General features: G+C 39.2%; 1 protein-coding gene across 1 annotated transcript in view; it reads left to right on the top strand.

Moving 5' to 3' along the window:
* Positions 1-2911: 2911 nt before the first annotated feature.
* Positions 2912-26795, top strand: part of Phka2 (phosphorylase kinase regulatory subunit alpha 2) — a 73167-nt gene continuing 49283 nt past the window's right edge. The window contains exons 1-4 of the mRNA XM_077793891.1: positions 2912-3126; positions 3237-3382; positions 22793-22951; positions 26112-26159. Of these exons, the coding sequence (XP_077650017.1) occupies positions 3305-3382; positions 22793-22951; positions 26112-26159 (285 nt within the window). The 5' untranslated portion in view covers positions 2912-3126; positions 3237-3304. The remainder of the gene's footprint in view (positions 3127-3236; positions 3383-22792; positions 22952-26111; positions 26160-26795) is intronic.

A 26795-nucleotide genomic window follows, 5' to 3' on the forward strand; every position in this document is an offset into this window, starting at 1 on the left:
GAAAAATAAGGGGCTGGAGTTGTAACTCAGTGGTATAGTGCTTGTCTAGCATGTGTGAGGCACTGGGTTCGATTCTCAGCACTGTATATAAATAAATAAATAGAACAAAGGTCCATCAACAACTGAAAAAAATTGAAAATAAGAAAAGAAAGGGTTGGGATGTAACTCAGTGATTAAGCACTTACATTCAATCCCTGTTTACCACCCCTCCATCCCCCCTCAAAGTTTGCAGATAAAAACAGAATATTTATTCTTCCAGAATATCCAGCATATATATTCTGGGGATTGAACCCAGAGCCTTGCAAGTGCTCTACTACTGAGCTATATTCCTAGCCCCAGAATATATTATTTTAAATATATTTAATAAATATATACCTCACTTGAAGAAATCTTATACTCCCTTATACTCCCTGGGACTTCCTCTCCTTGCCTCTTAGTCTCAAACTAGCTACAGGAAGTTGTAATACAGACAAATTCAACATTCTTTTTAAAAGTACTGTAATGAGAAACAAAATGATCCCCAGTCAACTAAATTGTTGTAGAAATAACTAAATTTGAAAAATTAGTTATTTTTTGGGGCTGGAGATGTGGCTCAGCGGTAGCGCGCTCGCCTGGCATGCGTGCGGCCCAGGTTCGATCCTCAGCACCACATACCAACAAAAGATGTTGTGTCCGCCTAGAACTAAAAAATAAATATTAAAAAAAAAGAAAAATTAGTTATTTTTAGCAAATTGATTCAGAATTGAACCTCTCTGAGTCAAAGATGGAGTGAGTGCTTTTATTTAGAGTTAAAGATCTGAACCCTCCAAGAGAAACATTAGTTTCTATCTTGGACCCTGATCTTTTAAATGGATTCCTAAGAAGCATCCAATGTGAACAAAAGTCATAATAAAAAGAAGAAATGATCCCAGCTTTTGTTATAGAAGAATTCATGAAAATCTAGTAAGAGTACATATTAAGGGGCTGGGGTTGTGGCTCAGTGGTAGAGTATTTGCCTAGCATGTGTGAGGCACTGGGTTCGATTCTCAGCACCACATATAAATAAATAAAGGTCCATCAACAACTAATAAAATATTAAAAGAGTACATATTAAGATTGCAAAAGGGATTTAATTTTAATTTAATGTCTAGCATTACTCTCTGGACCATAGCATTCTGTGTATCTACATACATTGCTGCATAACTTAAGAGCCGATATTTTTTAAAAAGTATGAGTGGCTCTTGAGTGCTTTAGTTAAGTGGCAGAATAAAGCTACAGATTTGTTCTGGAGTATCTGATGTGAATTTGGATAACTAAACATAGGGGTCTCTGCTGATATAGGACTGATTTTTCAATCATTCATTGTCAACACTAATTGAGCTCCAACCAGTCAACCACATGCCCAACACTTTACCAGACATGGTAGGAGATATCAGACTGTTTCTTTTTTTTTTTTTGGTACCCCGAATTGAACCAAGGGGTGCTTTACCACTGAGCCACACCCCCAAGCCCTTTATTATTATTATTTTTTTTTCTTTTGAGATAGGGTCTTGCTAAGTTGCTTAGAGCTTCGCTAAGTTGTTGAGGCTGGCTGTTTACTCACAATCCTCCTGCCTCAGCCTCCTGAGCCTCTAAAATAACAGGCCTGAACCACCACATCAGACTTGATATCAGACTATTTTAATGAATACTTTATAACCCAGGTAGGAAAGCATGCCTCTTCCACACTTGAAAACATACAAAGGCAATACATTATTGCCAAATTATTATTTTTTTTAAATGATGGGCTTTTCTGAGCCAGGCTTGTGCTAAATGGTCTGGATTTTCAATCACGCTGTGAGGTAAGTGGCAATATCCCCATTTTACAGATAAGAACATTGGAGGGTCACACAGCTAAAACAGCTGGAATCCGAAGTGACTCCCAAGACCTCAGCTCTTAAGAAATCGCCAAAAGAATTAAGAGAATGGGGAGGGCTAAAAGGCAGAAGGAGCTGAGCTAGCCATTAAAGCAAAGACAGGCTTCAGATGGTGAAGGAGGAGGAAGGGCCAAATGGATCAATACACTAAATGCTCTAGCAAAGAGTTTGCGGAAGCAATGATTACTTCAGTCTAACTATCCAGTGGAATTCATATGTGGGCCAGATTTGGGTGGATAATGAATACTGGGCCGAAGACTGTGTACTTTAGGCAATTATCAGCCACAAGAAACTAACCAAGGACAAGTTTCAAGTTATTAGTCCTGGAAGAGATGAACTGCGACCCTACCCCAGGGAACGGCGTCCAAGTGGCTAGGGCAGGAGCCCCAGGGTTGTAGTTGGGGGGTAGGTTCCGGCCTCCCCCTTTCTCTTCTAGGCTGGGTTCCACTACTTGGATTCCGTCCCTGAAAGAATAGGGACAGGGCTATGATCTCCGCCTACGGAGAAACGCTCAGGCAGCCACAGTGGTCCAGTCTCTCTCTCCTGCCTTGAGTTGTCCTGGCGACCGCCTTGGGGCCCTAAACATCGCAGCCAGGAGATGAAGCCAGGTCTATGCCGATACTGCAGGCTGCCCCTTTTTCAATCCCCCTCGGGCTGAGACTCCGCGGAGGAGGCGGGATGAGGGCGGGACTAGGGGCGGAGGCTGCGGCTCCTTTACCAGTGTCCCTCATGCCCGGCTCCGAGGGCGGGGGGGGGGAGGTGGGCCCGGGACACCCGAGTGGCCGTTCCGTAGGGCCTGTTTCTCCTGCCGCTGTTGGGGTTGTCGGCCAGCTGGGAAAGGAAGGGGCTCAGCGAGGGAACTTGGTCCCCCCACCAAGAGCCGGGTTCTCTTCCTTGGGCCATCCCCTGTTCCCTCCCCTCAGCCCGAGACTTGGTTGGTTCCGCTCTGCGACGGGGGCGGGGCAGAGGGCGGGGCTGAGTCAGGCCCGAGTGGGCACCTGGCAACTGTGGTCGGCAGGCCAGTTTCTCCCTCCCCGGGGCCTCCTCATGACCGCCCATAGACAAAAGAGGCTCGTCAGGGGCGCCTTCTCCTCAGGCCCGGTACTCAGTTCCCGGCTTCTCCTCCGTGGCCGCTTGTGACACGCGGCCGTCGGGAGCGTGGTCAAGGCGGAGCCGCCATAGCGCCAGCCCCCGTCTCCGCCCCCGCACCGCCCAGCCGGCAGAAACTCTGGTTGGCTTGTTTTTCAATCATACTTTGGTTGTATCGTTTTGAAAACTCCCAACCTTCTCCCTCCCAGCCCTATCCCGAGAACTGACTGAAGCTTTGTGTTCTGCGACCAGGCCCGCTAGTCGGCCGCAGCCCTGGCGGCGCGGCAAGTCGAGCGCCAAGGCTCTTGAGCGTCGCGGGGATGCGGAGCAGAAGCAATTCCGGGGTCCGCCTGGACGGGTATGCAAGGCTGGTGCAGCAAACCATCCTGTGTTACCAGGTAAGCAGAGATCACCCGGAGAGAACGCCCTGAACTGCCCTCTGTTGTCACTCATTCTCTTCCTCAGGCCTCAGTCCACTCCTGTGACCTGAGAGCTTGCAATTAAGAGGTTTCCTATTTGAATCCAGTCCTTGCTAGCCAGTGATTTCCTCCCCATTACCATCCCCATATCTTTATTAGTCAGGGGATCTACCGAATAGCTGCTTTGGCGACTCTTTATAGAATTCTTTGACCATTGTTTAGGATCGAAGACAGAATGAGCCCCCTAGGTGCCCTGGGTACAAAATGCCACTTTTTTTATTTACTATTTCTTTTAGACGAGAGGTTGTTTGTATAGGTTGGACAGATCACACTGAAAAGACGGTGAACTCTCGACTGTAGACAAGAGTGAAGAAGCTCTGGCCCTCCCAAGAGTGACCTTGTTAAGAGACCACTTGGGAGGGCCATAGGTCCTGTTCTGGTTGCTACTTTATAGATAAGAAAACTACTGGACCTGAAAGGTCCAGTCCAGTAGAGTGTCAAACCCTAAGCCAGGTCTTTTTTTCCCAAGTTCAAGGGGTCCTGTGAAGCTTGCCCATATTGTCTGATTATGAATAATACCTGCTATGCTTTGTATTACTGGACTAAAATTATGTGTGGGTCCTTAATGTAAGACCACTGAACTATTTTTATTCCTAGTGAAGACAGAAGCTATATTGCTTTCCCTCAATCAACAGCAACTATTTTTAGGGCCTTCAGAGTCAAAGAAGGAAGTGGCATTTGGTGGTTAGGGGTGAAGCCTGAAAGTTGGGAGCCATGGTTACTCCCAAGCCACTGACCTTTTTTCTAAGGCTAATTTCTCAGCGTTGGTCCCTCATTTAGCAAATATTTATTGTGTACTAATTATATGCAAGGTACTGTACAAAGTGCTGAGCTTCCAAAAAAGAATAAATGGTTTTGAAGCAGTGACATTTTTGCATGGGGTCTAGAACCCTATTTGAATCTCTTCAAGCTAGATGTGATTTGCAAGTGAGAAATATTTGGATTTAGAAAGGTAATATGCATATCCTATATATTCTATAATAACTGCAATGGAGTCTGAGCAACACTCCTTAATCACATATTCTATTATTATTTCCACAACAGAATATGAATATTCATACTGAGCGGGATAGGTAAAGACTGAAAAGAGTTTTACATTAGTTCAGGTCCTCTCTCGCTGCTAAATGAACTTACTGCGAAGTTAAGAAAATACTGAATTTCCAGAGCTTATTGACTTTTGAGTTTGCATGTGAAGGATTAGATCTTTATTTGGGGAGCTTTATGGAAGGACGCCTAATCCAGTTTTGTGGGGCAAGAGAGGAATCCTGCAAAAGATGATTTTCAAGTTGAGAGCTCAAAGAATAGGCAGATAAAGGGAAGTTACTCTTTGCCTTTCTTCTTAGAATAACATCCATAAAATATTCAAAAAATCCAAGTTGAAAGACCTTTCCCTTCAGTTCTGTGATGGGAGGGGCTATAGGAGAACTGAGAAAGCTAGTTTCAATCCTCAGCTCTGCCTTCAACAATATGTGTAATGTTTAATCATCCTTTCTGAGTTCATGCCCTCATCTGTAAAACGTGAAAAATAACACCTGCTTCCATTGAGTTGTTGTAAAGAAAAAATTAGTGCCTATACATTGCCTGGCAACTCACAGGCAATCAGTAGATAGTGAGGGATCTTGGCAGTTTTATGGCCTTGATATAGTCCACAAATTTGAAGTCAGTGGTCCTCACATAACCACTCTGACCCATGATGCTCCTTTTTCTGAAGGACTTGACACAGCTGCTATTGCTTTATGTCTCCAATTGGTGCAGTGAGGTCCTAAGTTCAGAGACCTTACCAATTTTGTTCTTTTGCATCACACAGTGTCCAGGTGTATGAAAGGTACCCTTCAATCCTTGATAAAATATTTCCTGCAGCTTCTGAACCATCTCAATGACCCAGCTTTTGGTCCAGGCTTATCTTCCCTTAGGAGCAAAAGAACTATCTTCTCACTAAAGCTTATCTGCAGGGTTGGACTTTCCTCCCCAACATTTTAATGATTAAAAAAGGTTGTCTGAGCCTTTAGTTGTATTTATTTTGGGGGAAGTTGGTGAGAGGCCCTCACATTTGCCCTCTTTCCTCTTCCTGGCTGTATTATCAAGCTTTTCTGGCTAACAAGAATACTCCGAATACAGTTGTGCTTGGAAATACCATGAATCTATAGGTACAGAATTGCACACCTTCTCATCTAACCACACCCTGCCCCAACAACTAGAAAAAAGTTGTAGAACCCTGACCCATTTGGGTTCTCATCATCATCTCCCAGTCATCTCAGCCAGGTCACCTCTATTATATATATTTTGCCAATTAAAAAGATGAATGAGCTAGGTTTCTGAATTTTATGCTGAATTTTCTCATTTCTGTACATGTGTGCAGATGTTTGAGATGTTTTTCAATGTCATTTTGTATAAGCTCTGAAATTTGTTTCTGACTTGCTTTAAAATTGAGATCAATTTATATTGGGTTCACTGGTTAGAAATCATTCTAAGATAAATATGTCAAGCTGATCATTATTATTTCTTTAGAATCAATAGTTTGTTCATATCAAATAACATGTCAAATAATTCCTTTTCCTGTATCTATGGAAGGAAGAAGTTTTTCATTCATTGTTTACCAAATATGTCTGCTGCTAAACATTACTTGAATCTTTAAGACACAGAAGGAAAAAGCTATGTCTATAAAAGAGTCCTTTTGCAGGTTTGATTTTATAAATATATATTCTAGGGAGTATCTTCAAAACTTTGTTGTCTATAAGCTGGGCTCAGTGATACACACCTATAATGCCAGCTACTTGGGAGGATAAAGCAGGATGATTCTAAGTTCAAGACCAGCCTGAATGATTTATAGAGACCCCGACTCAAAAATACAAGAAAATGGACTGAGGATGTAGCTCAGTGGTAGTGTTTGTCTAGCATGAGCAAGGCTTTGGAGTCAAGCCCAGTACTACCAAAAAAAAAAAATATATATATATATATATATATATTTTTTTTTTTTTTAAATAAAATTCTAGATTTATTTTGGCCCAGATAAAAAATACTGTGTACATTTTTTCAGTTATGACTGTTTGAAGGCTTATTAATAAAAGTATTAAGTATGACGTACTGATAAGAGAATATGGATCAGAAAGAAAAAATAATGATCAAAGCAGTATTCACTCCAACTGCAGATTACTAGGTATAATAAGGTAATATAATTGAAATCAGTAACTAAATATTGCTATTTAATAGCAATGAAATTTAAATTGAGAATTCAAATAAATAAAGCATGGAGTATAAGACAAAGTAAAGATTAGTTTGGGCTATCTCTCACCATGCAGAAAACTCAAGTGGATCAAGGACCTAGGAATTAGACCAGAGATCCTGCACCTAATAGAGGAAAAAGTAGGCCCAAATCTTCATCACATCGGATTAGGCCCTGACTTCCTTAACAAGACTCCTAAAGCACAAGAAATAAAATCATGAATTAATAAATGGTATGGACTCAAAATAAAAGCTTCTTCTCGGCAAAAGAAGCAGTCAATCAATGAAGTGAAGAGAGAGCCTACATTATGGGAGCAAATTTTTGCCACACTCACATCAGATAGAGCCTTAATCTCTAGGATATATAGAGAACTCAAAAAACTTACCAAAAAATAAAACAAATAACCCAATCAATAAATGGGCTAAGGAGTTGAACAGACACTTCTCAGAAGAAGACATACATTTGATCAACAAATATATGAAAAAATGTTCAACATATCTAGTAAGAAAAACAAATCAAAATACTCTAAGATTTCATCTCACGCCAGTCAGAATGGCAATTATCAAGAATACAGACAACAATAAATGTTGACAAACATGTGGGAGAAAGGTATACTCATTCATTGCTGGTGGGACTGCAAATTGGTACAACCAGTCTGGAAAGCAGTATGGAGATTACTTAGAAAACTTGGAATGGAACTACCATTTAACCCAGCTATCCCGCTCCTTGGTCTATACCCAAAGGATTTTAAATCGGCATACTGTAGTAACTCGGTCACATCAATGTTTATAGCAGCTCAATTCACAATAGCTAAACTGTGGAAGCAACCTAGATGCCCTTCAATAGATGAATGGATAAAGATTAGTTTGGGATATGGTTCAAAGAGATATAAATACTAAAAAATAATAATATGGCAGAAGAATAAGAAGAGACTGGAGTTAAAACTGAGAATGAAGATATTATTATATATCTTAAGAGATCATATCTAAGCATTAGCATTAAAATAATATAAGCAGAACATACAACTTTGCAAACAATAGTGGAATAAAGAAAATCTGATTTCTCTCACAGAAGTAAGGAAAAGGGTGGATGGGAAGGGTGGGAAGTAAGAAAAAGAAGGTGTGATAAAAGTAAAGGTCAGCAGAAGTAGATGCAGGTAAGTCCACAATAAATGTACATGCTTTAATTATCCAAATAATAGAAATTATTTAAAGTATTTAGAAAGGCATATGTAATTTATAAAAGACAAAACTAAAACAGAATACTAAAAGGTTGAAAGTAATCCAGCTATACTAGGCCAGTCCTAACCCCCAAAAAGTTGATGTCATCATACTAATAACAAAGTAGAGTTTAAATTTTTTTAAAAATATATTATTAGGGATAAAGAATATTATTACTACATGACAAGAGGATAATTCACCAAGAAAATGGAGCAATTTTAAATCCACAAAATACTAACAACATAGTTTCAAAGTATATAAAACAAAACTTGGCCTAGTTACAGGATAAATGACATCCATAATCATTCTGGGAGTTTTAAAATTTTCTGAGCTATTAATAAATCAACCAGAGAAATAATGAGGACATAGAAAATTTGAGCACGATAAGGAATAAACTTGGTAAAGTACACATACATAGAACTCTGCACTCAGCCAATAGAAAGTACTTATGTTTCAACCTTGCAAATTATTTTTTTCAAGAATTGATGGCAAATTAGATTATTTTAAGAGTCTCAAAAAATACTGAAGAATCAGCTTTGTGCACACTTCATTTTTTAGCCAAGATATAAGAAAATTAAAGAGCAACAACAAATGACCGCTAAAGCCCCCAAATATGTTTGGAAACTTCGCAAGCCCACCTATTAAGTATGTCACAGATTGAAAAAGAAATTATAATACAAATTATTAAATAGTTAGAATGACAACAAAATCACTCCAAATAAGAATTTATAGGATACAGTTAAAGTGGGGTTTGAAGTGAAATTTTTTAAAATATTTTTTTAGTTGTTGATGGACCTTTATTTTATTTATTTATATGCAGTGCTGAGAATAAAACCCAGTGCCTCACATATGCTAGGCTAGCTCTACCACTGAGCTACCACCCCAGCCCCTGAAATTTGTATACCTATATGTATATATTAGAAAAGAAGAAAGATTTAGAAATGAATAAATTCAATATTGAGAAAAGGATGACAGAGTATGACCAAGAAAATAGAAGAAAGGAAATAATTAGGATAGGTAAAGAAAAAAACAAATTTTTTTCTTTTTTTTTTTTTTTGGTGCTGGGGATTGAGCCCAGGGATATTTAACCACTGAGCCACATCCCCAGTCACTTTTTATATTTTATTTAGAGACAAGAGTCTTGCCAAGTTGCTTGGGCCCTCGCTATATTGCTGAAGAAGCTGGCTTTAAACTCAAAAGCCTCTTACTTCAGCCTCCTGAGTTACTGGGATTATAGGTGTGTACCACCATGCCTGGCAGGATTTTTTTTTTTTTTTTTAAGGCTGGGGATGTAGCTCAGTTGTCCCAGCAACACACACACACACACACACACACACACATGATCAACAAAATCAAAAGCTGGTCTTTTGATAAGACAAATAGGCACATTTCTGGTAGGGTTGATGAGAGGAAAGATGGAGGGGAGAAACACACAGATAATATTAAGAGTGAAAATGGAAAAAAAAAGCACTATGAATAATTTTTGGCAGTAAATTTAAAAACATAAATGGACAGTTTTCTAGAAATATGTTACCAATGTTAAGATAACGTTAAATCCTGATTAGACCTATAATCATTAAAGAAATGGAATGAGTCAAAAAAAAAAAATCCTGGTCTAAGATAGTAGGAATTTGGCTTTTATTCTGAGAAGGAGAAGCCCTGAGAGATTTTTTTTAAATCAAGTCTAAAATAATTTATATACTCTAGGAGTAATCTAGGAGTCAGCTTTGATTCCTTCTTTTTATTTATTTTTTTTATTTCAAGACAGGTTCTCACTAGGTTGCTAAAGTTGGCCTCAAACTTGTGAACCTCCTGCCTCAGCCTCCCAAGTTGTTGGGATTACTGGCATGTGCCACTGTGCTGGGCTGATTACTTCTTGTTCCCTCATTCCCCACCTAGAGTGGAGAGCATTTTCTAATGAATGATATATCACCAAAATGTATTGCAGCTCCCCACACTAATGTCTATGTCCATTGCCACCACATCTTGCCTGGATGCCCCCCACCCCTGCCTCCAGCCCTGCTCTCTTCTGCCCAGATCAGTGAGTGGTCATACATCAGGCACCACAATCTGTCCTGCTTACAACCTTCCCGAGGCTGTTTTCACTCCTACAATAAAATAGAGTTCTCCCTGTGGCCTACATGTCTCTGCCACCCCAGCTACAGCCTCACACAGAAGCTACCCATCATTCCACTATCCTCTCACTATCAGTTATGTTCTGGTAAATGCTTAACAACAGTCTCCACTAACTTGAAAATTTGCTTCTGTCAGTAGCAATACCAGGAGGAGAATATGAGAGAAGCCACCCCAATTTCTCATCTTACCCCATAAATCTGGGTAGCACCACCCCATTCAGGCGCCCAAGTTGACAACACAAGAATCTTTTTGGCTCCTTCTTGTTCCTCTCCCATCTGCATCCAATTCATCACCAAGCTCTGTTGATGTTACTTCCTAAGCCTTTTACAAATCGGTCTGCTACTTGTGTTGCTTTCTGCCACTACCACTACCATTGTCTAAGCTAGCAGTCTTGCTGGTCTCCACCCATGCATTAGCTTCCCCACCTGTCTTCTCCCTGTAGCCTCTCAGTTCCGTCCCAGTGTTTCTCCCCACTGTGGCCAAAATGGGCTTTTCCAGGGACCCATTCCAGCATTCTGGGTAGCACTAAGTCCAATAAGGGCAGAAGTGACATTATTAGTTCCAGCTCACATAGGTACCATCTGTCAGTTGGTTGTCTGGTCTCTGTGTGGATGCAAGAAGGGAAGTGGTCCGTGGAAAGCATTTCCTCCTTTCCTCCTTCCTGGTACAATTGAAAGTCCTGCCTTCTACTGCCTTCTATTTCAGCCCTTTCTGGGTGTGGCAAGGAGGAAGGCTTTTGTGATACCTTTTCCAGCATAGCCTTTAAATATTTTAGTGTCAGACAAAAACATTTTAGTAATTCATATGAAGACACGTATGGTGTGACTCTACTTTGTGAACAGAGATATGAAAAATTGTATTCTGTATGTGTAATATGAATTGTAATTCATTCTGCTGTCATATATAACAAATAAAAAACAATAAAATAAAACATTGAGTAATTCAAAGAAAAAGACCTTGAATCCTTCATTCACCAATATAGGACTGAAACAATCTATACAGGGGAAAGATCTAGAATTATTTCAAGCTTTGTAGGGATCCAGAAGGTCCATTAGTCAGATTGAACCTCCTTTTACAGTTAAAGAACCCCAGCCGCGAGAGGTCATCCTTCTCATGATCTGACTACTGTGTCATAAGCACTGTGTCTTGCTGGGACCAGGCTGGAGGCATGAAGATAAATACTTTAAATATACCAGATTGCTGTGAATAGCAAATGAAGTTGCACTGTCTTTGTGTGTTAAAATAGTGAAATTTAAATAGGCTATTTCTTTAAATATTCTACTAAATTTAGTTCGGCTGTACTGCTCTTGTCTTATTTATTTAGAATTAATTGAATTTAGGCATAGACACCGAGCTACATTCCCACCTCACCTCCCCACCTTTTTAATTTTTTTTTTTTTTTTATCTTGAGACAGAGTTTTGCTAAGTTGACAAGGCTGGCCTTGAATTTGGGATCCTCCTGCCTCAGCCTCCTGAGTTGCTGGAATTATAGGTGTGCACCACTGCACCCAGCGCGTGCATGCTCGCTTGCTCGCTCACTCTGTGTGTGTGTGTGTGTGTGTGTGTGTATATATACATATATTTTTATTTATTTATTTATTTAATGTATTTATTTTTAAAGATATGGGGTCTTATTGTGTTGCCCAGGTTGCCCTAAATTCCTGGGCTCCAGTGATCCTTCTGCCTGGGAATCCCAAGTAGCTGGAGCTACAGGCACATGCTACTATGCCCAGTTTGTCTTCTATGTTTAGATATGACTCTAGTAATTAATAAAGTAAATGCCACATCTGTCTCAAAAAGGGTAAGGAGAACATAATTAGTGCTCATAAGATTCTTAACCAAGTGGATCATAGACCCATTTAAGTATTTGGTAAAGGTTGAATGTGAAAAAAAAAAAAAAAAAAGGTTGAATGTGTTGTCCTCTCCCGAGAAAATGCTCAAATGGAAATTTCTGGAGTCTCATGGACCTTTACCCCCGCCACCCACCCCACAAAGCCTATGTATAGGTTCCTAGCAGATCTTCTGGAGAGTCTCCATCAGGAGCCCAGATGTGGAGGCATATATGGTGTCTCCATGCTCCAAATTCAAACCCAAACCTGAAGCTTATGGAATAAAAGTCATTCTTCTAATTGACAATATCAAACAGTGTCATCTGCAGTTCTCCTGTTCAGCCGAAAGTTTTTTAATGTGTTCTGTAAGTTTCCACGACACTAGGCTAAATACTGAAGCTTCAATAATCCTCACTCTTAACTACAGGAATTGGCGAGAGAGCAGAAAAGAATTAGTCACCTAAGAGCATGGTAAAGTCATTCGATCATAGCTATGGGGCCCAGAGCAGTTCCTGTGGGTTTGGAAAGATATAAGATGAGCATTGGGATCTGGAATGAAGTGTATGCCTGCAATGCTTGGCTCCTGACCCAGTGTCTCTCACTATAGCCATCATGCAGTCATATCACATGATGTAAATGCCTAGGCTCAGGACAGCTTGCACCTTGTGCATTATTTGTAAACCTAAATGCGGAAAATCTAATGAACAGCAAGAGAAAGACATTACTGGAATGTGGAAATTGCACCCCTGTGATCCCCTTAGGGAAAGCATGAGGCTTCTACATATTTACACTCCCATTTTCAGGTCTGGGGATGTAACTCAATGATAGAATGCTTGCCTAGCATGTGCAAAGCCTTGAGTTCTATCCCCAGCACCACCCAATAATAATAATAAAAACAGCACTTTTTAAGATGATTATCTGAACCACCTGAAGCTTACCTATCAAATTTTATAAAATCTTCTAATGTAAAAAGAGACGGTTATACAATTGGTAATGTTGATTATAGATGCAGTTGTGGTTTTTTCTCCTTTTGCATCTTTTTTATTGTCAAATATATCATATAAATAAAAAGAGTAAAATTGTACATGGTTATCTTGTTTTTCATTTAACAACATACCTTTTAAAGCATTTCATATCAGCATATACCACTCTGCTTCAGTATTTTTGACTGCTATATGATATTACATGAATATACCATCAACTGATCCTGATACTGATGGATTTTTACCTTTTAAAAAATTTTAATCAATGTATATTTATTTCTGTCATATGAAAGGCCACACACACACACACAAAAAAATCTGAGACAATCTAGACAATCTGCATTAAAAAATGCATTTAGAAAAAGACCATTCTATTATGTACTCCTTCATCAATATATGCAATCATTTTAAATACTATTATAATTCCTACTTTAACTTAAGTTCAAAATATTACTCTCTCTCACTCCAATTTAATATTTTAAAAAGTGGTTGCTAGAACAAAATTCTAGTACAATAACTGAATTTAAACAGTTTTTGTAATAGGATTTTTCACTTTCTGTTTTTCACTTTACCAACATGGGTGGTTGTGGTAAGTAGTCATGTTTTCAACATTTATCCTAGCCTCTTCTGAGTGTTTCATTTGAATAATTAAACTGTACTTTCTCCCTTGGAATTAAGCAAGGTGGTGACACATTCTTAGTAATTCTTAATCCACAGTGAGCGGGGAACAAGGATTGGGGTTGGTCTGAGGCATCTGAACTCTGTGCTATGGAACATAGGACATGGAATTGATGGCCTTGGGGCCTAGGGGAGGCTTCATAGAGGAGGGAGCATGAGCATGTGTAAAGGCCCAGAAGTACAAGAAACACTAAGCTGAATTTTCTGGGGAGCTAAGGAGGGAGTGTTGGGTGATTAGGTTGGGGTGTGAGAGGAAGAGCCAGCGCAGAGCCTCAGAAGACCGTTTAAGTGATTTACATTCTATCTGATAGGCATTAGAGAATACTGAAAACAGTGTTATGGTTTGGATATGAGGTGTTCCCCAAAAGCTCCTGTGTTAATGCTGGAATGTTTATGGAGGTTAAAATTATTGGATTATGAGAACTGTAACCTAATCAATTCATCCTAATTTCAATGGACTGACTAGAGTAACTGTAGACAGATGGGGTGTGGCTGGAAGAGGTGGGTCACTGAGGGCGTCCCCTGGACATCTTCCCTGTGGCCCCTTCCCTCCTCTCTGTTTCCCTATCCTACCATGAGCTGAGCAGTTTTCTTCTGCTGGACCCTTCCCCCATGACGTGCTGTCTCACTGTGGGCCCAGAGCAATTGAATCAGCAATCCATGGACTGAGACCTCTGAAACTGAGCTCCAAATAAACTTTTCCTCCTATAGGTTGTTCTTGTTGAGTGTTTTGGTCACAGTGACCAAAAAGCTAATCAAAACAGACAGTAAAGTCTTAAGATTATAGTCTTTCTGGGGTTGGAGTTGTGGCTTAGAGAGAGCACTTGCCTAGCATGCGTGGGGTGCTGGGTTCGATCCTCAGCACCACATAAATATGACTACCTTTGTGGAGGTTGAATTGGAAGGAACCAGTAGTAGAGTCAGGGAGAGCGGTAAGGAGCTATTTCAGTTTTCTTGTGGGACAGAGTTTGGGAAAGGGAATTTGCAGTCTCTGTGCCATTTCTGGTTGCATAGATGACAATATTCATCTAAGACCCCCGGATACTGAATTACAAACTGTTAAATACTTTGGTGCTACCATCAAGCATTTATATATTTTGCCTTGAAGTTGCCTTGATCTTGCATTGACATTGAGGCAGTTGCATTGCCTTGCATTATTGAGACAATTTTGCCTCAACATTAATAGTATCAAATAAATGTCTTTATGGCATCTAGTTTACCATGTATAAGCATTCATTGTTAGATTCATTGAAGGATTCTTTTAGTTGCAAATGACAAAAACTCATTTCAAATATCCTTTAAGCACAAAAGATAAAGTATTTCTCAAATAATTTGAAAAGTCTAAGAGATTTTTCTAGATTGAGGAATGGCTGGATTTAGGAGTTCGGATGATAAACTATGTCTCTTTACATTGTTTGGCTCTATTTGACTCTTGAGTAGGCTTTATTTTCTAGCAGGTTCATCCTATGTGGTGGCAGAGATATCATCTTGGCACATCCAGGTTATAGTCTTCCAGAGTGGTGGCCTTTTCAGAAAGCAAGCTTTGTCCATAGTGGCTCTAGCACAAACCCTTACTGTATGGCTCTCAGTTGCTCTAGCTTGGATTGTATGCCCATCCCCAAACTGTGCCCAGGTTAGCCAGGCTTGAGTCATATATCCTTCCCTGCAACTTGGTTCAGGACCAGGGCACAGGCAATGATGGGCTTATCCCACAAGAACCACAGTGAATCAGAGCAGGGAAAATTACAGGCAATTACCAGGAAACAAGTGAACAGGTGCTGGACAGGCAGAGGTAACAACATTTTCATGAAGGGGTGTGAAATGAAGGGTCTAAATAGACACATACTCTCAAATCACCTTTGAATTCTCCTTTTAATAGAAAGTGAAATAGAGAAATTAAATAATTTGCACATCACATAACCATCAAGTGACAGAACAGAGATTTAAACCTAGAGGTGCCTTTCTCACAGCTGGATCCATGCCCTTATCCATTATCCACTATGCCTCCCATGAGATGGACCTCAGGGTCCTTCTGCCCAGAGAATACCAGAGATAGAGCCCACATCACCCACAGCTCTGTCTTTTCTTTGGACAGTCCTAATGTCAGGAAGTTCTTACATTGAGTGGAGATCTAAAGAGATCAGTAGCAGAAAAAAATCCCTCTTTGGGTGGATCACCTTTTAGCTCCTTGAGGTGGCTAACTCAAGCCTCCCCTAAGCCTTCTGTAAACATCCATCTTCCCATGAGATGTGGCTTTGAGCCTCTTCATCACCCTCCTTTGGGTATGATTAAATAGTGAATGAACCCAGGGTGCTTTACCACTGAGCCACATCTACAGTCCTTTTTAAAATTTATTTATTTTGACACAGCATCTAAGTTGCTGGAGCTATCTTTGAATTTCCGATCCTTTTGCCACAGCATCCGGAGTTGCTGGGCTGATAGATGTGTGCATATATGTAAATGTCCCTTTAAAAACTTTTGTGTTTGAAAAAAAAATAAAAACTTTTGTGTTTGGTTTTGACAAAATACACCACATTTGCCCTGCCAGGTTGGCAGTTTAGTGGGGCTTTTTTCCCCCTCTCTAGTTCTGAAAACTTTATGTGTGTGTGTGTGTGTGTGTGTGTGTGTGTGTGTGTGTCTGTGTGTGTGTGTGTGTGTGTGTGTGTGTGTGTGTGTGTTGCTGGAGATCCAACTCAGGACATCATACATGCTAGGGAAGCACTCCACCACACTACACCCCATGGCCCCTCTACTTCTATTAACACAGCCTTTGCTCTGTGGTATGTGGTATTCACACTGTTGGTGGTAGGTTGCTATTAAAACTTTCGATCAGAGTTGTACAGTTCAATTTTCTTGTACTTAAGTGTTAGAGCAGGCTGCAACTTTTGGGCTGGGGTGGGGGAGGGTTGGAAAAGAGAGAAGAGGCTCTGTGTAAAGACTGGTTAGGGTTCCAGGGGTGGGGGTGCATGTGTAAAGGGAGCTGAGTCAACTCAAGTGCAGGAGTGATGGCTAATAAAATTAGTTCGGCAAACATTTATTAAACATGTGAGCCCAATAAATAAATCCTTGTTGAATTCCTTCTACTTTGTTTCTATCATCCCAGCCCCTATGTGCTCTGCTATTCCAGTATTGGCTCAGTGGCAACACTGCAGCCCTTACCCATGCCTACCCCCACTTGCATATACCCTCTAAGGAGCAGAGCATGTCACCATTTCAGCATCTCTGCTATCTTCTGTTGTTAAACTCTTGCATTAACAATCATCTTTGAATTGCCACCAGCCAAGAAAATTGTGTAAGCATTGTTTCTCAAGCTTGTATAATGAAGACTTGAGCTGTTTGTTTTCATTTTACAAGTAGAAAATTATAATGTTGAATGTGTGTTTTTAAAGTATGCGTACACTACCCTAGCGGTCATGTACCCTGTCTTCTCTGGTCACCCTCTACCACTGTACCCTCACCCCCACTGAAATTTACTGCCCTAATTCTGCCTCCTTAACTTTCACCTCTGTCCTGTGAGGTTACTGTTCTCTGTTTAATCCATCTCATCTCTGAGTTGAGAAATAAACCATTTCCTGTTTGAAGCAGCTCCCTTGTTTTGCCCACTTTTCTAATTTATTTATTTATCTATTTTTATTTTTTGCAGTGCTGGGGATTGAATTTGGAGCCTCACACATGCTAGGAAAGCATTATACCACCGAGCTACATCCCCAACCCCCACTTTTCTACTTTTAAAGCAGAAATAAGACTTTACCTTGAATCATTTCCAAGGTTCATGCTGTGCATATTTGATTTTCTTCTTCAGGGTTTCGTGGAGAAAGACTGAACAGAAGAATGTGCATAATAATAAAATAAGCTCTCTTAAATGGCAAATTATTTCTATGAGCTATGAATAATACATATGTATACCCTTTAAAGTGTTTTTGAAAAGGTATTTCATGCTATAAATCAGTAAAAATGTAACCTTTATTGTGCATTTTTTCATTTATTTATTCAATACTTAACTAAGCCAGGACTTAGAGTGGTAAACAACAAAGGTTTTACCCATAGAAAGCTTATAGCATGGGAATCATGCTTCAGATTGTACCAAAAAGATATGTTCATGGATCAGAAGATTCAATATGGTTGAATATTCCCCAAACTAGTCTACAAGTGTGGGATTTAAATAAGATTCATTTTCTTGTGTATGTATGTCTAGTTGTCCCAACACTATTTATTAAAAATACTTTTATTTTTCCTTTGCATTGTCTTCAGAAGTTTGTCAAGGAGTAGTTTGCCATATTTGTGTAAATTTATTTCTGGACTCAATTGTGTTTCAACCATCTATGTATCTATTCCTTTACCTCTTGTTAGATTCATACACATTTGGGATTATTATGTCTTCATGGAGAACTCCTCTCTTGGTTAGCTGTCTTTCTTCCCCTCTGCTACAAGATGGGCAGTGTTTTAGATACAGGCTGATCCAGTAGCCTGGTTCCTAGAGGGACAATAACAGAGAGCAGAATCACAGCTGACCAGATACGTATACAAGGCTTGGATGAGAAATAAATGTTTCTTGTAAAAAGCCACTGAGATTTTACTGTTATTTGTTACCATGGCACAGAAGCCAAAACTTGGACCCAATCCATTCTAGGCTTTCAGGCTCTGCTCTTTGTTCTCACAGACAGGAGCCAACATGGGCACTTTCCCCAGATGAGAAACTGAGAAGAGATGGAGAAGGAAAGAGGGGCAAATGAGTCAAAGGACACTCCACACAGCTGCTGGCTCTTATCCTCAGTGAAACACAATCTGTAGGAGGCTCATCTGTCTCAGCTTCTTCTAGAGTTTAAGGCTGTCATTGTCAGGTCAGCCTGCAGCAGGGGTCTGAGACTCAGTGCAGGGCTGTGCTATCTCCACTAAGACTGTATTGTGATACCTGCTCTTTTATTATTCTTAGATATCTTTGTAGTTGCCATTTCTTGAGATCTGCCCCATCCTCCTCCTCCATGACCCCACACCTGGCCACCTCAGGAGCAGCTCTTGATTAGAAAAGTGGATGTTCTTAACAGGATTTGCCACTGATTTTTTTAGGCAAAGTACAGAGAGTTTAGTAAAGTAAACAGAAGATTTGTGTGAGAGAGCACAAATTAGGGCTAAACTTGAAGGGGAAAGGCAAGAATTGGGTGGGGAGAGGGTACAGAGTTGCCAGGGATTTTGTTTCAAAAATATCCGTGGGATAAAATATCATCACTGGCCATATTTATGGTAAAGATGAAAGAGGGCACCCAGACTTAGTTATTCTAGGTAATAAAAATGAGCTTGGATTTGCTTGCAGATTTTCTCCCTAGCCCTGTATCTTTATCTGATTTCCTGAAATTATTATAACTATACAAGAAAGAAATAATATAATGAAAGCTGTTCAAATAGGTCAACAATATTAAATATTGCTTGCAGTTATTGATCACTTACATGTGTCAGATATAGTCCAAAATGCTTGATACACACTGATTCTTTTAATCTTCACAAACTACCCTATGAGGTGGAAACACTGGTATAATCCTCATTTTACAGATGGGGATGCTAAAGTCAATTGACAAGGTTGCAGTTGTATCATGGTAGAGCTTCGAACAGTCTGATTCCAAAGCTTGTGCTCTTAAACATGATATGTGGAAGGTTGTCATTCTTTGTAGATAGAAATGGTGAAATAGTACCCGATTTAAAAAAATGAAACTAAAAATTAACTCACAGAACAGAAAATCCAGTGCCTTCCTCCCCAAAAAAGAATAAATAGATGCTTAAATTCACTGGCAGTCAGGGAAACAACAATTTTAAAAATAAAAGCAATTATATATGTCACTTTACACCCATCAGACTGAAAAAATTTTAAATATTGACAACTTCCTGACAAGGATCAGGGATATTTATTAAAACTGGAAGTTCATATGCATATAGCCTGTGAACCTAGCAATCCTGTTTTTGGGATTCTATTTCACACAAATTAAAGCACTATTGAAAAAAAGCACTGTTGATACTTATTGCAGTATTTTTGCAGTGGCAAAAAAATTAAAACTCTGAAAAATTAATGAATACCCATCACAATGGTAGAAAACTAGATGCATTATTATGTGCATTCACCATGGAATATTATGGAGCTTATAAAGCTTAATGAGTTTGAGTTAAACCAAAGGGCTTAAGGGATCTCATAAGGTTCTGTTGAATGGGAAATGCCAAGTAAGCAGTGATCCTAAGATCCCATACATTAAAAACAGTGACCCCTCCTCCAAAAAAAACCTTGCACATATAGAAGTTTATACATAAGCATGTGCATGTAGGTATATGATTTAAATATCTGATTTTCACAGCACAGAAAAAAAGATGGAAAAATATATATAAGGTTGTTGCATGGACAGTGTTTATGGGATTGCTGATGTGAAGGGAGGAGGGCAAGTAAAGAGCAGAAAAAATGGAAAACTCATCTATATGATTATAGTTAGACAGTTCTACAGTGTTATATTTAAAAATAATATTTTAACAGATATAATTAAATAATATTTTTTAAAGATTGGAAAGCACCAGATGGTTAATATGATCATAAGGCTTTGCCTGGACAAATCTCCCCACCTTCTTTCTATGGTCTGTATTTGCCAGTGTTCAGCCTTTTGTTTCTCCCTCCATTGACATATCTAATGGAAACCAATGACCCCAGAGCTCTAATGCAATGGACCTGCTTGGGTGATGCAGCACAACCCATCTCCAAGTAGAGGAGGAATGCAAAGACAAAACCTTTGGGTCATCTTTATTGGAAGGGACAGCAGACTGGGAGTAACAGTAATTACCAGTCTGTGGCCATTTCAGGTTTGTTTTTTTTTTAAGTTGTAGATAGACACAATAACTTTATTTAATTTAATAATTTTTTAATGTGGTGCTGAGGATTGAACCCAGTGCCTTAAACATTAGGTGAGTGCTCTATACTGAGCCACAACCCCAGCCCACCATTTCAGTTTTTATGAATCACATCAAAATAGAACCACCTACATCTCTTGCAACACAAAGCATCATGTTTTATAGATTTAAAGAGAGAAGCAAGTCATAAATACTCCTTTTCCTGAGTGCAATAACACCCCTTTTATATGGCTTTTTTGTATGCATAGTTTTGAATGTGGGGGTCCCCTGAAACACCCAGACTGCTTCTCAATAATTGAATGAGGGAAGATAGACAGTCTAGTGTTGGGTGGGGACAAAATGATCCACTCCAACAGTTAAGCCCAAACTAAAGAATAAAAGAGAAGACTTTCAGTTAATAGGAGGGTAACATTTCATAATCCAAACCACACTTGGCACTATGTGTAACGGTCACTGCTGTGTCATCTGAAGGTTGTTTGTCTCAGTGGACTCATGGTTGGTGGAGACACGGGAGGGGGGTTGAGTTCTTTCTGTAGATCTCCTGATTATTCCCTGCCCCAGACTTACCCAATAGGTCTCAGAACAGATAAAGATGTATATGTTATCTATTGTTGGTGAATAGTGATTTTTTTAAAGAATCAGTAATCTACTATTGGAATAAGCCTTGTACTTTGACTCAGTCATTCCTAGACTTCAGTTCTGATTGGCTTTAATATCATTGATTCATAAGTTATTGGCTGGATAACTATGTCAATACATGGAATGCTATTGCCCCTGAGGGTAGTATCAGTTCAGTTTTAGATGTTTTTATAGGAGGCATAGATTCATTAAAGGAGAAATTCAAATATTTAATAAGTGGGACCATGTAAAATAATACCTTTTTTAAAAAACCTAATAACCTTAGCACTGTCACTTTAAAAGTACTCAACAGTTTTTCATGATACGTCTTGTAAATAATACAGAACCCTTTTGAATAATGGTTGTTTTTTGTTTTGTTTTATTCTGTGGTGCTGGGAATAGAACCCAGGTTTCATGTATGCCAGGTAGGTGCCCTACCACTGAGCTATACCTCAGCCCTATTGATTAATTCTTTTTTAAGCTGGCAGGGTTCTGATTGTTATGATGCATTTTATTAGATACATATTTCTTTGTATATTTTTGGGAAAAGCCATCAGAGACTTTATGTGACTCATTTCCTATCTTATCCATTTTATTTATGGGCTCAGAGTTTATTAGGACTGGTGCTTAAAAATTAATAACTTTAATGAGATACAATTTACTTACACACTTCACTATTTCAAAGGCACAATTGAATGATTTTTAGTATATTCACAGAGTTGTCCATCCATCACCACAGTCAATTTTAAAGAATTTTTAACACCTCCCAAAAGAAAAGGAAAAAGCCTATTAGCAGCCACTCATTCCCCCACTCCACCTCCACCATAGCTCTAGGCCATCAATGATCTTTCTGTCTGTATAGATTTGTGTACCCTGGACATTTCATATAAATGCAGTCACTCAATATGTAACCTTTCGTGACTGGCTTCCTTCACTTAGCATTATGTTTTCAAGGTTCATCTGTGTTACAGTGTATATTAGTAATTCCTTTCTGACAAATACTTCATTGTAGAGACTACATTTTGTTGATCCATTCATCAGTTGATGGATATTTGTCTTGTTTTCACTTTCTGATGTTTATGAATAATGCTGCTATGAACATTTCTGTGCAGTTTTTTTATATGAAGGTCTGGTTTTTTTCAGTGATTCCACTGCCTTTTTAAATAAAAATGACATTACAGCTAAATAAGACTCCCACATATTCCTTCTGCTCAGCACCTTCTCTCTAGGCCCACGAAGTACCTGAATTGCAGACAAGATAGCTGAGATCCAGATAGGAAAGGTGGCTTCCCTGGGCACACAGAGCGAGGAAGTGGATGGGGTCCTGCATCCAGGTGTCTTCCTCCCAGCTTCAGTTCTTTACCAACCAATATGGAACTGTGAAGGCCAGAGAAGACCTAAAGCCCACAATGCACAGATTTGTAAAGCCTTGCAGGCTTTTTTTCTATTTATTCATTCTTCTGTTTTATCACTTACAACAGTGTGGTCTGATCTGAAAAAGAAAGAAGAACATAAGAGTTAGAAGGTTCCTTCGACAATTTTTTAGTCTCATCGCCTGGTTATACAGGTGAGGAAACTGAGGCTCAGAGAAGTGATGCAACTTACCACCCAAGATCACACTGTTAATGGTGGAGCAGGAACTGGAACTCTTGTCTCTATTCCTCTTCCCTGGTCGTTGTCTGTCCCCTGGGTAAGCATTTGTTGCCCAGGAGCTAGCTGTGTGAAGGGAGTTGCAAAGTTATTTTGTGTCTTTTCTTTAATAGAATCCCGTCACAGGGCTGCTGTCAGCCAGCCATGAGCAGAAGGATGCCTGGGTGCGCGACAACATCTACAGCATCCTGGCTGTGTGGGGACTGGGCATGGCCTACCGCAAGAATGCCGACCGCGATGAGGACAAGGCCAAGGCCTATGAATTGGAACAGGTAATGGTGACTGACAGCCATATCTTGGCTGTTAAGCACATTTTCCTCAAGAAAACCAAGGAGGAATTAGCTTTGTGTGTAGAACTGTTGAGATTCAGGTCTCTCTTCCATTTCTGCTATACAGTGTTTTGGAGAGGCATTTATATGGTCTCAACCTCACATGCATCTTTCTGTTTGAGACATTTTTCCCCTCCATAAAATAATGACATCAAAAATCATACCAAGGGGCTGGGGTTGTGGCTCAGTGGTAGAGTGCTCGCCTAGCATACATGAGGCACTGGGTTCAATCCACATAAAAGTAAAATAAAGATATTGTGTCCATCTGAAAGTTTAAAAAAAAAAAAACACCAAATAGGAAATGAAAACATTCAAATTTCTAACTCCGGAGTGTTGATTTGCCTTATGAGCTATATTTCTCTCACACATTTTATCAATTTTTATACATATTTTTATATACAAGACATCATTATAAACTAAACGTGATTATGTTTAAAAAGTCAGCACATCAGAGCTATACATTCCAAAGTATGTACTCTTCAGGGTAGCCACATTGAAAGAATATTTATCCAAACATTATTGCCACTGCTTAAAACATTTTTGAAACTTCACTTAAAAATAACTCTAGTTTGAGTCACTCCAGGAAAGCAGTCTTATTTATTCATGGTCACCCTTAGTTTCACACCAAATTGATATTACACAATTTTTGTGCCTGTTATTCACCATACAGCACAATGAAGTCCTTTTTTGTTGGTGTTGTTTCTCAAAATCAGAAACCAAGATACTCACCAAAGAAAGATTTGTCATTAGTGAGTTTGGAAGAAAATGTTCTGCCCTTAAGCATGGGAGTTATTTTCCAAATATTTTGATAACATTGAGATAGGGAACACTGAAATATAAAAGTATAATTATTTAAGCATGAGAGCCTTTGGGATTTATCTTTATAAAGATACTTCTGTATGTATGTGTCCTGAGGATTGAACATGCATGCTAAGCACACACTTTACCACTGAGCTATATCCTCAGGCTTAGGATTCGCCTTTAATTCATACATTTCTGGATGACTCTCACAGCCAGTGGATTGTCAGGTCTTCCAGCTTAGTGGGTGCTTGTTTATAGCAACCAAAGTGGACATAAGTGGCAGGCAGCATGAGGGCAGCTTTGAGAGCCATGAGGAAACTAAGAAAGAAAGCTTATCCATGGGAATAAAGCTTGTATTTGGTCAGAAATGCTGAGTGTAGGATGATGAATTCACTCAATTTTGGGGTTAAGGCAAGTTTTAAAATTTGGATACAGAAAGCATTGAATTGTCCTCCAAAAAGGATGAGATTTACGTAAGGAATCATTCATTTATTAGTAGAATAATTTGACGTGAATGTCTTACAAAATCTCCTGTCACCTTTTGAGACAAAACCAAAGTAAAGCAGTATCCAATCTCTCTCTCTCTCTCTCTCTCTCTCTCTCTGTATGTGTGTGTGTCTCATACTCAAACATACACTCTTTCTCTCTCTCTCTCCTACTTGGGCTGGGTTACAGTTGACTGGATTTGTTGCTCCTTGATTACCAATAATGAGACACAAAAAGGACACAATTTTTCATAGTTAAATCCTTTTATTATTTGATAAATGTGGTTAATGACATCTCCCTTCCTGATAGAAAAAAACAGGATGATACTCAACAGGAACACTATTACATTTTGGGTTCATTGTGTGTGTGTCTCATGCACAGTGGGACACTTAGGGACTCTTGTCTCTCTCTACTCACTAAGTGCCAGCAGCTCGAACCTTTGCCATGATGATTAAAATACCTCCATCCCATGTTTCTAGATACTTTCTTACTTCCTGGAGATGGCAGTTATAACCCCCAGTTGGGAACCACTGTGCCTCTGCCTAATGGAAAATAAATTTTCTTTAGTTGGCATGGACAGTGGGGAGTCAATTGACAGATGTTTACACTATATACACTGTAGGAAATGTTAATTATAACAATGCTAATTTTACCTCATAATTATGAGATAACATTTTCTGCCTCAATAGAATTCATGATATAAATTCAGATTATATTCTAGAATTCTAGGATTTTAGAGGCAGAAATTCATTGACAATGAACTTTTGAGCCCTTTTACTGTGTCTTCCCCTGCAAATCATATATGTTCTGTAAGAGAGGATATACTCATGTCCCTGGGTGGAAACGTCTTTCCTCCAGGCTACTTTGGCCTACAAAATATCTTCTGTTCAGCCACTCATGAAGTAGTTGTATAGTGTTCTTAGCAGACCATGTTCAGACCAGTCCTTTATTTATTTATTTATTTATTTATTTATTTTAAGTACTGGGAATTGAACAGACTGGTCTTTAAATGGGCTGAATTGTGGAGAAGATGGGAGGCAACATAATGGACTGGATAAGAGCTCAAACTCTGGCTCCTGAAAGTCTGAGCTCTGTTCTTGCTCTACACCTTGTCAGCTGGAAGACTTGAGCAATATTACTTCAGCTCTCTTAGCCTCAGTCCCCTCATCTACAAAGTGGGGTAATAATGCTATATAATAACCTCATAAGGCTGGGGCAAAAATTTGAGATAATCTAAGTAAAGTGTTTTAAACAATGCCTGGATGTAATGTCTAATTGATTAATGTAGTAGTACTGTTATTATTTATAATGATGATAGTAGCAATCAGTTGCAATACATCACACTATTAAGAAACATTGGCTACCACTCAAATTTTGTAAGAACTTTACTCAATAGTCCAGTAATGGTGTCACAAATGGTTCTTTTGGTGTAACATCATTATTTGGGGGCAGGCATGGTGGAGTTAATTTATCTTTAATATACAAAAATAAATTACTGTGAAATTTGACATAAAATTCCCAAGCACCAGGTTTATAAAAATTGTGTGTATAAAATGTCAGTGGGGAGTCACTGAATTGAACAGCCAGAAGACTCTATCTGATCTAACCCTTTTATTTGAGAAAGATCACTTCGTCAGAATTTTTCTTTCTTTGCGATAGAGAAATGGCAGACCACTTGAAATACTCATATATGTATATGCCTTTTCAGGGAAGTTGCCAGGCAGCACTAGCTTACCAGCCACAGGAAGGCCCAGAGGTGGTTTTCTGTGAGCGAGGAAGCCAGGCCTGATTACTGACACCACTTTTATTTCCACAGAACGTGGTGAAGCTAATGCGAGGTCTACTCCAGTGCATGATGAGACAGGTAGGTGGAATGTGCAGATGTGTGCTCAAAGAGCATCTGAGTGGGCATTTTGTGTCATTTTAATTGTGACAATTAACTTACTTGGTGTGTTTTGAACTTTTCTTCTCAAGAGGGAGAGAAATTTAAAATATTTTGCCATGGTCTCACAGAACACTGTTTCTGAGAATCTCTTTTGAATAATTACATGCGTAAAAGGAAAACATTTCTTTCAAAAAATTAAGAAAATATATTTTTTAAAAAGCCATTTGTAAGCTGGGCATAGTGATGCATGCTTGTGTTCCCAGTTACTCAGGAGGCTGAAGCAGGAGGATCACAAGTTCAAGGTCAACCTTAGCAATTTAGCAATACCCTGTCTCAAAATAAAAAGGTCTAAGGATGTGGCTCAGTGGTACACTGGGTTCAATCCCCAGTGCAGGAGAAAAAAATTTTAAAAAGCCACTACTAGAAAGCTATGTGCTCTATCAAGTTTGTAAAGGGTATGTTTTCATTTGAGATGAAGTGTTTGAGTTTTTAAAACTTACCATTACTATTTTCTGGTAGTTTCAGTGAGGGGTAAATAAAACAATTGGCTGAACATGTACTTTATACAGAACATTATACTAGAATCTACTCAGATTCAAAGATAAATGCAATCCA

This window comes from Urocitellus parryii, chromosome X (genome assembly GCF_045843805.1).
Source record: "Urocitellus parryii isolate mUroPar1 chromosome X, mUroPar1.hap1, whole genome shotgun sequence".
Taxonomy (NCBI): Eukaryota; Metazoa; Chordata; class Mammalia; order Rodentia; family Sciuridae; genus Urocitellus; species Urocitellus parryii.